A 14,293-nucleotide genomic window follows, 5' to 3' on the forward strand; every position below is an offset into this window, starting at 1 on the left:
ATCATTGTGATAGTGATCACAATATTGAGAGATGAATCTTTTATAATTTAATTTAAATTGTTCTTGGTCATAGGATTATTAAAAAGGACATTAATAATCCGGAAAGATCAATATATATATAATGGTCTTCATTGGATGAAGATTAATAGATCTCATTTATTAAATTATATATATAGATGGTGCATATAGAGATATGACCATTGAACTGACTCACTTTGAGAATTCCTAATGGTTATAATTACCGTATATTTGTCAATAGGATATTCTCAAGATGAACATAGTAATAGAGTTTCCTTTGACCTGCGACTATCATAGTAATTAACAATGTATTTATTATACTTTGATTCCGGACACCTAATACCCTAGGGTGCTAGTTGAATGGATATTGGGTATGATTTAAATACTTGTAGAATTAATGATTAGTCAACAAGGAATCCGTCAACTCTCGGTAAAGAGTTTGAGCTCTATGATTATAATGATTGAGATGAATAAAACCTTGGCCAAGGGAATTGAATGAATGAAGAAATGAGTTTCTTAGGTCATTCACAGTTCATTATAATAATGGTAACAAGTTAGAGTTTGACAATTAAACCATACTCTAAAGGTTAACCAAGAGCTGGAAAGATGGAAGGAATTATACTTTGTTCTTCTGAGGTTCTTAGTAAAAAAATAGATTACTTCAAACTATCGGGTCGTTGAGGAGTGTTGCTAGACGCCAACCTTGATTAGTAAATTTAGTATGACTAATTTACTACCCGCTTAGTATTGAACCTATGGGGTCACACACTAACGAGTGTTCTAATCTTTGCTGTAGAATTATTTAATTATTAATTTGATTTGATCAAATAAATAATTATATTAATTCAAATGGAATATTATTATATTTTTTGCTAGCACCAAGAATATAATAATAGTATGATAATTGAGAATATTATATGATATTTGAGAATAATTAGTTATTCTATTTCTAAACTTGAATTCTAAATTTGGATGAGATCCTAACTGATTTTGTTTCAAATTGAGTTATGATATGATTCATAAATTTGAAAGATTCAAGTTTAAAATAACAAGATATGATTTAAATTTGAATTTAGAATCAAATTTAAAATCAGTAACAAATCTCATACTATATATATGTATGCCAAGAGTAGAGGAAGAAGAAAGAGACGAGAATAACAAGGGTTTTATTCCGTTACCTCTACACACATAAACGTATGTGAGCCTGATTCTTGGAGAAGAATTTTATGGCGTGCAAAGAGTTGTAAGAGGTTTCTCAATTTAGATCAGATGTCCATTGGTCAAGGAGTTGACAGCAAAGGTTGGTCTCGGTGTGGATACGCATAGCGCCTTCGTACCATCGAAGGAGAAAAAGATTTTTACTAGCGTACTCAGGTATTTAGATCTGATCTACTTTATATTTATTATTGGAATAAAGTTTAAGTACAAAATAGATCTTTAAGGATTACTTTATTTTTTTCTGCTGCGTGTTATGAACACATGGTAATCCTACAGTTAAGGTAAATGGAATAAGAATAATTGAGTAAGATCTGTTTTAGTTTTTAATATTTAAATTAAATTTTAATTGCATCCTAATATTTAAAATATTTTATTTTTGTTATTAGGTCAAAATTAAATCCCAAAATACTATTTTTCTATATTATTATGTTGTTCTTTTAATTATTCTTTTGCAAATTTTATTCTCAAATCTCTTTAACTATCTGTGTGACTACCATGTACAATTATGATTGTTTAATTACCTAGAAGAAGATGAGAATTAAAAAAAATAAATATATTTGAAAAAAATAATTTTAACCAAAAACTAAAATTAAAATAAGACGGAATAAAATATTTTAAATACTAATAATATAATACTGTATTCGTGGAAAAAAAATTACAAGGATGAAATTACAAACTTCATTCTAAGTAGGAAGCACAAATTATTGCATTCACTTTATGACGAAACTTAGAGATTGCAATGGCTACCTCAAAACTTTACCTCATGCATGCTTCTTCACATTTTTTGATAAATTTTACATGAGAAATTAAAGTACTTATATGTTTGGATTATGTGGCTAGCTAGAAAGAAATTAAGTAGTTAAATAAATGAACCCCATGCAATATAAATTTTAGCGTTTAATGACACCTTTTTTTTACTTGGGCCCGATGCAATGAACCTCGTACTGGGTCAACCTTTAGGAACAAGAATCCTTTCAATTATTAGGAAAGGGCAACCTGAAAAGATGATAAGATTTGTTAGAAAATAATAAGCGAAAATTGGTGTTTGTTTCCTATTCTAATTCCAATATTATCATCTCGGATCTCTAACTCTCACTCCACCTTTACTCTTACATTTATACTGAATTCACTATCACCTCAATAGTCCCTACCATCACCTTCTTCTTCACACTGCTTCCTACGCCTCCTTTCATACTCGTCCATTTTTACTCCCCCTCACTCTCCTTCTCCTTCTCCAACGTTGTGCCTATGTCTCTGTCGCCTTGCTACTCCTTTGTTGCCTATTTTTCTGTCTCGCATCTCTTCTCCTTTTCTCTCACACAAATTTTGTTTGAATAATTTTTAAATTAAAAAATTTAATTCTTGTTGTTGTTGTTGTTGTTAATAGGGAGGATGGTGATGGCATTTGGGGTGCGGGCTGTTATTAGTAGTGGTGGTGGTGCCGGTGTGGTTTGAGTGGCCAATGGTGTTGTGGTTGTTAGAGATGGTAGTGGTGACAAGAGAGAAGGCGTGAGTTTTTTTTTTTTTTTAAAGGAGAAGAAGAGAGACAGGGGAGAGTGGTATGGATAAAATTAAAAAAAGAAATTTAATTAACAATTGATTGTTAAAAATTAACGATATAGATAAAATTAAAATTTATTTTAAATGAGAAAAATAAAATTAATTCAAATTAAATATTAAAAATAATTTTAAAAATATCAAAAAATATTATGGAAAAAAGTATATTTTATCTTTTTTTTTTTAACTGGCAAAAACAAACGCAAACTACAGATGTAATATAGCCAAATTGATCATAAAACGCTTTTTGTACGCTAAGTAATAAATAATTTTGGTTCATTATTCTCCCGTCGAGACTTAAATGATTTTTAACCAGTAATGTTACCAAATTATTTTTTTAATTGATATTTTTAACATTATTTTTTATTTTAAATTTTAGATTCTAAATTATAAAGTTTTAATTCTAAATTTTAAACCTAACTCCTTCAAAACATGAAATTTTTTTAAAAATAATTAATTAGAATTTTATTTTGTATAATTTTTCTAATTTCTTAGTTATCGAAAGAAAAAGAAAGAAAAGAATGGTTGGTGCTTACCCTAACTTAAGAGAAGTGTCAGAGGAATCATCTTCAAGAGAAGAAGGAGCGGCACTACTGATGCAGCTGCATGCATTATTTAGTGACTCGGATGACACCACTTCTTGCATGCCAATATCCGATGAATCCATCACTAATGGACTTTTTCCCATCTTCACCATATCCATCTTTTTAATAACAATAATAATATTGGCTTATTATTAGATTTGTAAAATGAAACAAGAGTTAAAGAATCAATGAAATAATGTCTTGATGATTTGCCATACCTTTTGCTTTAACTTCTTGTTCTCTTGTTCCAATTCGGCGCCCTTAGTTGCAGTAGTTAAAAACAGCAACACGTTTTTTTTTTCAATTAAAAAAAAAAAAAGAAAAACACTAAGAAGATTTTACATGCATGATAGATCATTAGAAAGAGATGAATTCAGAATCAGAATCAGAATCATAAACTTCTGTATGTTTTTGTAACATACTAACATATTTGATCCGCGTTCTAAAATCATTTAAAATATTTATCTTTTTACTTGTGATACTAATTTTAATCTTATACTAAATTAAATAAATAATTGTAAATATTATTATAACACATATTAAAGGTGATTTTTTTAAACAATATTAAAAAAATTAAAAAAAATAGAAGGTAAGAATTTTTTTAATTATCGAGAATGAAAATGCTAAAGGCACAAAATAGTAGGCAAACAAAAAAGTTCGAATCAACTCGCTATAAACGACAAGCTAAAATTAAAAAAGTAAGTTGGCTGATATTTTAAACGAATGTCGAAAATCACAACACAAATTGACTTGTTCGAATTAACGAATTTGACAAGTCGATTTGTTTGGCTTTTTTTTTAAAAGAAATATTTCATAATTTTAACAATATTTTTAATTTGATATCAATACAAATAACAAAATTTATCACACATTTATATATTTTTATAATAAATTATTTAAAATATAAATAACTAATTAAAAAACTTTTTTTAAATACATTTAATATAATCCTACCATTAAATTTGACACTAATAATTAACATAACAAGTGACGTAAACGTTAATAGTGTTATTAGTTAAGTCATATGTTTTTTTATATCTTTAAAAAAATATTATCAAAACTTTCTTGTTTTTTTTTTTGGTGACTATCAAAACTTTCTTGTAATACTTCTTTTCAATTTTTTTTTTAGTACAAAATTTTAAATTCTAACAACCAATCATCAATGTTTTAAAATTAAAAGAAAATTTTTTATATTAGTACGTAATCGTTGGTAAATAAATTTTACTTATATAATAAAATCAAATATTATTAATTCTTTAATATATAAATTATTTATATTAAATTTAATAATAAAATAATATTAAACCTTTTTAAAATAAATTTTTTTAAAATTAAAATAAAATATTTAAAAAATTTTGAAACTAAAATTTTAAAAATTAAATTAAAATTTAGTCGACAGAATGAATAACAAAATAATCATTTACCCATCAAATTATTACAACAAACCTTTTTCTGAAGTGCTGCGATGTCATCCATGATCCGCTTTTCCTAAATGTAAATAATATATTGTATATCATTGCACTACACTACAATTCAACACGTGCTAGGGAATAATTAATTAGTCAAATATCCATAATCTATGAAACTTAAACACTTGAGTGATTTATTGTGTTTATATATTAGACATATTTTAGATATAATATTTATCTGACATATATATTTTTGATATTTAATTATATTTTAATAAAAAATAAAATTTTTTTAAATACGTTAAAAATACTTAAATATTATTATATATTAACATATTAAATCTTATTTTTAATATGTATTTTTAAAACGAATTTAAAAATAATACATATTATTGAAATAAAAAATTAAATATTTTATATAATTAAAAAAATTTAAAAATAATAAAAAAATTAATTTATATTTTAATATTAATAAAATATTAAAATATTTTTATAATTTATCTAAAAAATATTTTATATTATATATATATATATATATATCGTAATTTTATATCTTTTAAGAATTTAAAATTAGGAGCTACTCCAATAAAGACGTCTAAAACGTCTTTTTTTAAAGATATTTTTTAACAATTAAAATTTAACACATATAATCGATTAAATCGTGTTATTTTTGTCAAAATTAGGCCCAAAAAAAATAATTTGACCGAAAAATTGTGAATCAAATTTTGAATCGGTCTAAATTAATATTATTTTTTTTTATAAAAAATGACTTCAATATTCCTATTATAAGAAATGACTAAAATACTCTTATTATATATATTAATTTTGAGAATCTTAAATTTTAGTCATTTTCTTCTCTGTTGTCATAGAGTTAGGATTTAGAGTTTTCAATATATATATATATATATATATATATAGGTATTTTAGCTTTATAATAGAAATATTGTAGTTATTTTTTTATAAAAAAATATTAATTTAGACCGATTTAAAATTTAATTTACTAATTTTTTGGCTAAACTAATTTATCCGGTCTAATTTTAATAAAAATAACACAATTTAATTAATTATATATATTAAATTTTAATTTTTAAAAAATATTTAAAAAAAAATACTTTTGATATCTTTATAGTTCCTTTAAAATTTGTGTGTTTATATATTTTGTATCCTATATTGTACATGTGTTGAACTCTATATCCCTATCTGTATGAGTATCCATATATCATAGACCATAATCAAGAACATGCATATGCACATGCACAATGCATCTGCATGTATGTATGTGTACCTTTGTCTCAATCACGCGATTTAATCCTGTTTGAAGTGCTTTCTCCAGTTGTAGTAAGTCTTGTAGGTTCAGCCCTTGAAAATCTTCACCTTTCATCTGCCTAATCATAATAATATATATGGTACATACAAGGAAAAAGAAATGGATCTTAATTACGCATAAAGAATTTAATTTTCTTATATTTTACTAATGAAATTGAGAGAAAAAAAAACCTTAGTTGGTGGGTTTTATCAGCAACTTCCTTACGTAATTTATCGTTATTGACATTCTCCAGCTGAAATGAATTAATGACACAAAACTTATAATTGATTTCGGTAATGTCACAGGGTTAATTACGTTTAAGAATTCAGTGAGAATTGGATTATATGTAGGAATATACAAACACAAAAAAATTTTAAAAAATACTATTTATACACTAAAATCAATTAATATATATATAAATATATGTGTAATAAATATATATGTAATTTAATTCAATTTTAATGTGTATTTTATATTCTAATACATAGTCTATCTTAATAATATGTATAGTTAGTGTACCTAAAACTGATATTATAAATTCTACTATTAATGCAGACTTTCATTAGTTCTTGTAATATTTGCAAAGTTTAGCACATTTAATCTTTGTTTCAAAACAAGTATTTATTATTATTCATTTTAATTGTAATATTTGAAAATTAAATAAAAAGTATAATATTATTTTAGTTTTTAAGATTTTTGTCTAAAATCAAAATCATTTCAAATATATTTTGTTAAAAATCGTCTAACATTACAACAAATTTTTAAAATGGTCATTCCATTAAAAATTGTTGCGGATGAATTTACTCTAATAAAAATAATAATGATAATATTAACTAATTTTTTCACCTAACTCATACTCCAGCCATTAAGGGAACTAATGTATGATGAATTAATTTTCATAATGTATTACACTAAGTAATTTGGGGTTTAAAAATATATATATAAGATTAGTTTAGTTTCTAAGAGATTTGTGAGCGAGATAAGTCAAGTCTTTTATAAATATAGTATCAACTCAACTAGAAAGCCAACAAAAAACAACCAACTTCGGCCAATAAACAAATAAAATTCAATTAATACATATTTCTTTTAAGATTATTTTTTACCCCTTTTTATTTTTTTTTTCCATCACCACAATTTTATCCAATCACTATCCACCATCGCCGGCAACTCAATCCCAGCCACCTGCTACCCGTCGATCATCCTAAATTCTATAGCCTTAAATTTTAAATATTCATGATCATATATTAGAAACTTTAAATTCTAAATTCTATACCATAAATTGATTTTACTTTATTTTACTTTTAATTTTTTTTATTTGAGTTTTGAATGCTTTTATTGTTTTAAATTTGGATTTTTTTAAATATTTAATTATTGGCTGATTTGTTGATTGAAAAAAATGTTCGCCTGGGACTTTTTCATATGGTATAAATCTTTTGGAATATAAACTAATTTCATATATAAATGAATACATTGATAATTTGATAAAAAAAAAAAAAACTAAATAATTTGACTTGTTAATGCAAAATTAATTAATATCATTAGAAACTGAACTGCAATTAATAAAGAATGCCACATACATGTGAGAAACATTGGTTGTTCATCAATTAGCTAGTGTAGAAGATAATAGATGATGAACAAAATGATTTGTAAATAGACATTTTAGCTAAATATACAAGAAAACGTTCGATGGATCTTAAGTAAAATCTCATTTTGTTAGTGGCATGAACATAATCCACTTAAATGTTCTATGAAAGCACCTAATAAATTTTAGGAAAGTTAAGCATGGGACTAAGTTGAAACAAGAAACCCTATTTGAGAGAACAATATTATCATGCATAGCATAATAATTAATTAAGGAAAAAAATTATGAGAGAGAGGTTATTTTTTATGAATAATGCTACATATAAAAGTATTTTTTTTTAATTAAGTCTAACCAAATTGATCTAATATCAACAAAAATTAATTAAAGATATCATTATTTAAATTTTATTATTTAATTTAGTTAGACTTGGTTCATAAAAAGACTTGAATGTATAGCATTATTCTATTTTTATTACCTGCAGTTCAAGAGGTCTTTCTGATCTACTTATCTCATGTGTATGCTGAGCATACCTTGCAGTTATGTCCTTCATACTTATATACCAAAGAAATAGAAACCACATATAAGACGATGCAAAAAATTCTAAAGTTATAAAATTAATCACAAAGTCACACACCATTTCATATACTTTTTTTATTATATTTGCCTTACACATGCTGAAAATTTTTTCTTCAAATTCAACAACAATCAACCTCTAAACTTTTTAAATTATAAAAATTTTTAATACTATATTTTAAAATTATTTTTCATCCTAAAGACTTAAATTCATAGGATAGGAATTAAGAGACACAAAAACCAGAATTATCCCCAATTACTCAAAAACGAAGATTGCGGTTGATAGCTAGCACGCTTTAAGAAGAAGTCCAAGCTAATACCACCATCAATTTAGATTTGCACATCTACCTCAAGAACTAGTTCCTTCAGTTGCACTATATAATTAACTAGTGAGGAAATTGGTTCCAGCAAGGGTTCAGAGGTTATATGAAACCACTTGTTTAAAAACCTAAACATGAATTTTGTTATAAAAATTATAATATTACCCTTTGTTCTAAAAAGTTAAACCGATATGTTTCTTGAGATCTTGATTTAGGATAAGCGATGAGGATTGAGGAATGGTATAGAATATCCAATGAGGTTATGTTTACCGCTTCTTATGATGATGTGCAGTTAGAGAATGGCCTAATAAAATTGGAGGTTGATAGGATAGAAAAATGTTAGGAGTAACACTTTTTATTAATATTTTGAGTTAACATTTTATTTTTATATTCTTATAATTTTAAATTTAATGTTTAAAATTTAAAATTTAATTTTTAATATTTAAAAATGGCTACTATTAATCAAAAAATTAATAAACTTGATTAGTCATCTAGCATTGCTAATAATAATAAGACTATTCATAAAAGAAATTAGCATCAAGTAATACTATTTTAGTCTATAATATTTTAGTTAAGTTTTAATTTCGTTTTTAATGTTTAAAATATTTTGTTTTTATCCTAAATATTTTATTTCATCCTATTTTAATCTTTTGTCAAAAATAAATTTTTTTTTCTAAAATACAATTTTTCAATATTATTATCTTTTTGTTTCACTTATTATTTTGTTATTTTTAATTTCAAATCACTACAACCATCATTATAACTATTATAATTATTATTTTTTTGCTACTTGTTTAAAAAAGATCATCATGAAAAAAAAGAATAATTTAAAAAAATGAATTTTAACCAAATAAAATAAGATAAAATGAGATATTTATAATAAAATAAAGACATTTAAAACGTTAAAAAAAAATTAGAATTTACTCAAACATTATAAATTTAAACAATGCTTTACCAAAGAAATTAAATGTATGTAGACCCAATGAAAAGAGTAGAAAAAGAGATTACAATGAATTATTTATTTTTTTAAATCTTTCGGTCTTTGCATTAAGCTCAAACTCTGGTTCAAAAGTAGGCTTATATTAAAGGTAGAGAAATATAAGGCTAATATTTTTATTAATATTAGTTAATATTTTAGATTAATATTTATATTATTAAAATTAAGATTTTGAGATTTTAGAATTTAAAATTTAATATTTAGAGTTTAGAATTTAGAATTTAAAATTTATCTAACAGTGTACTCTTTAAATATTAAGTATAAAAAATATTTTTATTGACTAGTCAAAAATATAAATTTTGTTGGTTATATAACTTTATTCTTAAAGGTATACACTACACAATTTATAAAATAGTTATGTTTTTAACGTTTTACTGAGTAATAATTTATTTTTTTTTATTTTTTATTAATAAGACAGACATGCTAATTCTAAAATAATTACTGACGTTTTGCCAGTGTTCATTTTAAAAAAGAAAACTAAATCAGTAAATCACTATTCTACCCTCCATTATCTAATAATGAATGAGTAGAATTATGGCAAACATGCAACGGACCACACAACAAAACCACATGCCAAAAATGAATATAAAGTAGAGATCAGACGTGTGTGATGGGAGTTGTATCAGAAGCATGAGTAATCATCAGGGCCCATCGTCTGTTTGTGATTTCAGATTTGTACCAATCAAGAAAAAATCTTCTTTGTAAATAACCTTTTTTAAATGTAAATTTAATTTCTCTTTTATTTTATTGTTTAGAGTTTAGAAAAATTAGAAAACATTTTCTTTTCTTGACAAACGTATAAAAAGTTGCTTTTGCCAAAATTAAGATGTAGAACTTAGAAGAGAAAGAAATGTATTCCTAAAATTTCGCAACTAATCGTAAAATTTTTTTGTTTTATCTTATATATATTTATTTTTTTCAAAAAAGCTTTTATATTTATAATGAAATTCAAATATAAAAATAATTTTACTCCTAATTTTATTTTTAAAAGTATATTCTCCCTATAAATTTAGTTTTTAAAGAAAAAATATAGATAAACAATAAAAATATTAAATAATATGAATAATGAATATATTGTATGTTCAATTCATTAAGGTAACGAATAATAATTCTAATATTAAGATTTAAATAAATAATTTAAAAATGTAATGTATTTTTACTTTATTAATTCAATTTTAAAATTTATTATTCACAAAAATTATTATCTACTTAATAAAATCATCCAGCGAAACCTTTCTGAATTAGTTCATCAACTTCATATTGGCTGAACCCAATGATGTTATCCAATGCATCTGGTATAGTGGTATACATTCACATTAGATAAACCGTCATAATATACCTTAAATGGAACTATAATATTACTAATTAATTATTATATAGATATAGATATATAATTAAAAGTGCTTTTATTTATTTAACAAAGTTTTAACTTGGGCAACTATCGCCACCTAAACTTAAATTAGGAAACGACTAAGCAACTGTGTAACCTAATTAGTACAGGTTTACATATTTAATAGGTACCTATAAGAATAAGATTGAGTTTGTTTATAGGTACTAGACATTAAAATAAAAATATAGAAATATAAAATTATATTTAAAAAATAAAATATAAACATTAATATTATGTTCAGTCCAAAAATATTATTAGTATATTTTGTATTACAAAAAAAAAATATAGAACTATTAACAAAAATATAATTTAATTTTTTATTTCTGTATTATTTTTATTATTTTTTATTAATATATATATATATTTTAATTCTTTTATAATAAAACATAAAAAAATTAAATTTTATATTTTATTTTTTATATTTAATTTATCATTAAATAAAATATAAAAATATTAATTTTTACATTTTTATCTTTTGTATTTTGTTATCAATTATCTCTCTTATTCTGTTTTGATTATCAAACACAGACAAAAGCCAGCATTTTATGAATTTTTTAAGTAAACTTAATCAGTAGTCGCAATCACAAGTTAATGAAAATCCAAAAACGCTTAAATAACCAATATAAAATTTTGATAAAATAAAATTAAACTAATTAAGAAAAAGTCGTGTGGGTGATACGAGGTTACTATTCGATCTTAGATTTTTTTAAGCTTGGTTTCTAGTTCCTACCCCTCTTTCTTTATTCTCACGACTCATCACAGAAATCAAAACAGAAGAAAGACTATTTATTCCGTACACAGTGAGTCCACATACATATCCAGATCATTATTATGTACCAAAAATGGATGACCACTTCATCTACCCAACCTTTGTCTTCAACTACTTATGATTAAAAAACAGATGAAACTTGATGTATTTTTCACAAATATAATAATTTCAATTATATTCAGGTGTCCTTACAATAATAGAATTTTTCTATAAAAAAAATGTCCATAAATTATTCGATCTTACTCTCTCACTCGGATAAATTTAGCAAATTTTTTTTTGTTTTTTGTCTAATTCAATTTTTCACTAATTTTTTTTCCATATTATTATACTTCATCTTCATTTCATTGACAAGGCATCACAAGAATACGATAATTGAGTTCAAGTGTTCAACAAAATGGAAAGGGGGAAATAAAATTATTATATATAATAATCATAAATGATGACATATATATTATACCTGGAGCTAGCATATTCAAAGAGCCTCCCAGTGGCAGAGAAAATGATGAGAGCAACCTCAGCATCACAAAGCACAGAAAGCTCTTGTGCTTTCTTGAAGATCCCTCTTCTCCTCTTTGAAAACGTTACTTGTCTTGCTGTTATGTTGTCTATCATCTTTATCTTGATCTTCTGCCTCACCATCTTCAGCCTCTTGTGCTTGCTGTCAATTTTTTTTTAAAGAAAAGAAAAAGAAAATCAAAACTCCTTTAATTTTCAGTATATAATACCACAAGAGTTTCAGGTATTACAGGAATGCTAATATTCAATTGTTTTTTTTTGTTGTGGTTGATTTCAATTATATATAAATTTTATGAGTGAGATCAACCACTAAACTACTGACACATTAATGTTCTTGAAATATATGAAAATTTTCCAGAAGTAATGATACATTCAGAGTCTCTTTATCACTAAAGTAATAATAATTTCAAAGTCACAAAACCCTAGTAGTGAAAAAGCAGTTTCAGATCTGGTGAAAAGATAACCCAAAAACAAAAAAAAAATTAAAACAAAGAAAGAAAAAGGCTAGCTAGCTCTTAATGATTTAGCATAAGAGCTTTGATTTGAAGATTTTTTTTATTATTCCGATGAGATTTTAACCTATCAGGAGACGGTTCACTGGTTCAGAGATATCTAGAATCTAGATGAGTGATGCACATAAAAGAAATAAAAATGAAAAAAAAAAAAAGAGTTACTAATAATGGAAAGAAAACATTATGAGAACTTTTTGGGGGGTTTGTTAAGACAAAAAAAAGAAAGAGAAAGAAAGAAAACCTCGTCACTCTGGAATGCTGTTTTTGGATCTCAAGAAAGGAAAGAGAGGTTTCCCCCTTATTATAGCAAAACAATAATGGAACCTTCTTTCTTCTTTTTTATTTATTTATTTTTAAATAAATATCCCTGGTTGAACACTTTTCTATTTTCTAAAAATGGTTAAATTCTACCAAAAATTATAGGACCAAGATAGACCAGAAATATAATGCAAGTGAAAGCTTTTCAAAAACAAAGAATAGATCAGGTTTCATTGGAAGCTACGTGTTAATAATTCTTTCCCCAATACTTTTTTTTTTCCAAAGATAAATATTATTTTATTAATATAAAATAAAAGTGTTTCCATAAGGAAGTACAAAAGAATTGGGTATTCCCATTTATCATCAGCTATGACTGAAAGACTAAGAGCTTAAAGAAGAGTAAAGTAAGAGTAAAGAAAAAGTAGCATCTATCAGGTGTGGTTCACGAGTTCACGCACTAAATTGCTAGCTTTTTTCACTATCTCTGGTGCTGGGCTTATTACCTTCTCAAAAACACACCGATTCCTCACTTTCCAAGTGCTCCAACACAACGCTGCTATGAGGAAGGTCTTTTGTCTACCGTCGAATTGAGCCACTGCCCAGGATAAGACTCGTTGCCACCAATTGAAAAAAGTTTCTTCTTCTCTCATCCATAGGTCAGGGGTTATTAAGCTTAGACTCCATATTATTGAAGATAGGGGGCATTGGAACAAAGCATGAGAAATTGATTCAGCCTTCAACATGCATCTTGGACAAGTGGCAGGAGTGGATGCGAACTGGCTGTGAACTTGTTGCAACACCGGAAGCTTTTCATGAAGACTTTTCCATAGAAAAATCTTAATTTTATGTGGTAATTTCAACTCCCAAATGCTATTCCAGACTCTGTTGTGTATGTTCTGGGACCTCAATGAAGTAGGAGAATGAAAGAATCCATAAGCAATTTTGTATCCTGACCCAACTTCATATATACCAGATTTTGTCCAGCACCAATTAACTTCATCCTCCTCCTCTGTTGGTTTGATTGAAAAAATTTTATTGCATATATCAACTGAAAAAATCGACTCAATCAGATTTTTATTCCAACTTCTATCAGGATTTAGTAACACACTAACGTAATACACTTGCATATTTGGCGGGATTGTGAGTGCATTTTGAGGGACATTAAGGGGCATTGGTGGTGGGAGCCAGGGGTCATGGAAGATGCGAACATTAGTGCCAGAGCCTATTTTCCATAACAAGCCTTTCTCGATCACCTTGCGCCCTTCAAGAACACTTCTCCAACCC

General features: G+C 25.5%; 1 protein-coding gene across 2 annotated transcripts; it reads right to left on the reverse strand.

Annotated features, from left to right (window-relative positions):
* Positions 1–1,846: 1,846 nt before the first annotated feature.
* Positions 1,847–13,130, reverse strand: LOC107609647 (MADS-box protein AGL24). 2 transcript variants are annotated; one of them, XM_016311654.3, is made up of 9 exons: positions 12,993–13,130; positions 12,181–12,381; positions 8,150–8,225; positions 6,284–6,345; positions 6,072–6,171; positions 4,824–4,865; positions 3,596–3,637; positions 3,330–3,496; positions 1,847–2,232 (listed from the first exon to the last, which is right to left on the reverse strand). In XM_016311654.3, exons 2-9 carry the CDS (start codon positions 12,360–12,362, stop codon positions 2,211–2,213), a joined length of 693 nt encoding a protein of 230 aa, XP_016167140.1. In that variant the 5' UTR covers positions 12,363–12,381; positions 12,993–13,130; the 3' UTR covers positions 1,847–2,210. The 2 variants fall into 2 exon arrangements, with proteins under 2 accessions (XP_016167140.1, XP_020963304.1); XM_021107645.2 differs by lacking the exons at positions 6,284–6,345; positions 8,150–8,225 and having other exon boundaries at positions 1,977–2,232.
* Between the last annotated feature and the right edge of the window lie 1,163 nt (positions 13,131–14,293).

Source organism: Arachis ipaensis, chromosome B7 (assembly GCF_059453495.1).
Source record: "Arachis ipaensis isolate K30076 ecotype BB chromosome B7, ASM5945349v1, whole genome shotgun sequence".
Taxonomy (NCBI): Eukaryota; Viridiplantae; Streptophyta; class Magnoliopsida; order Fabales; family Fabaceae; genus Arachis; species Arachis ipaensis.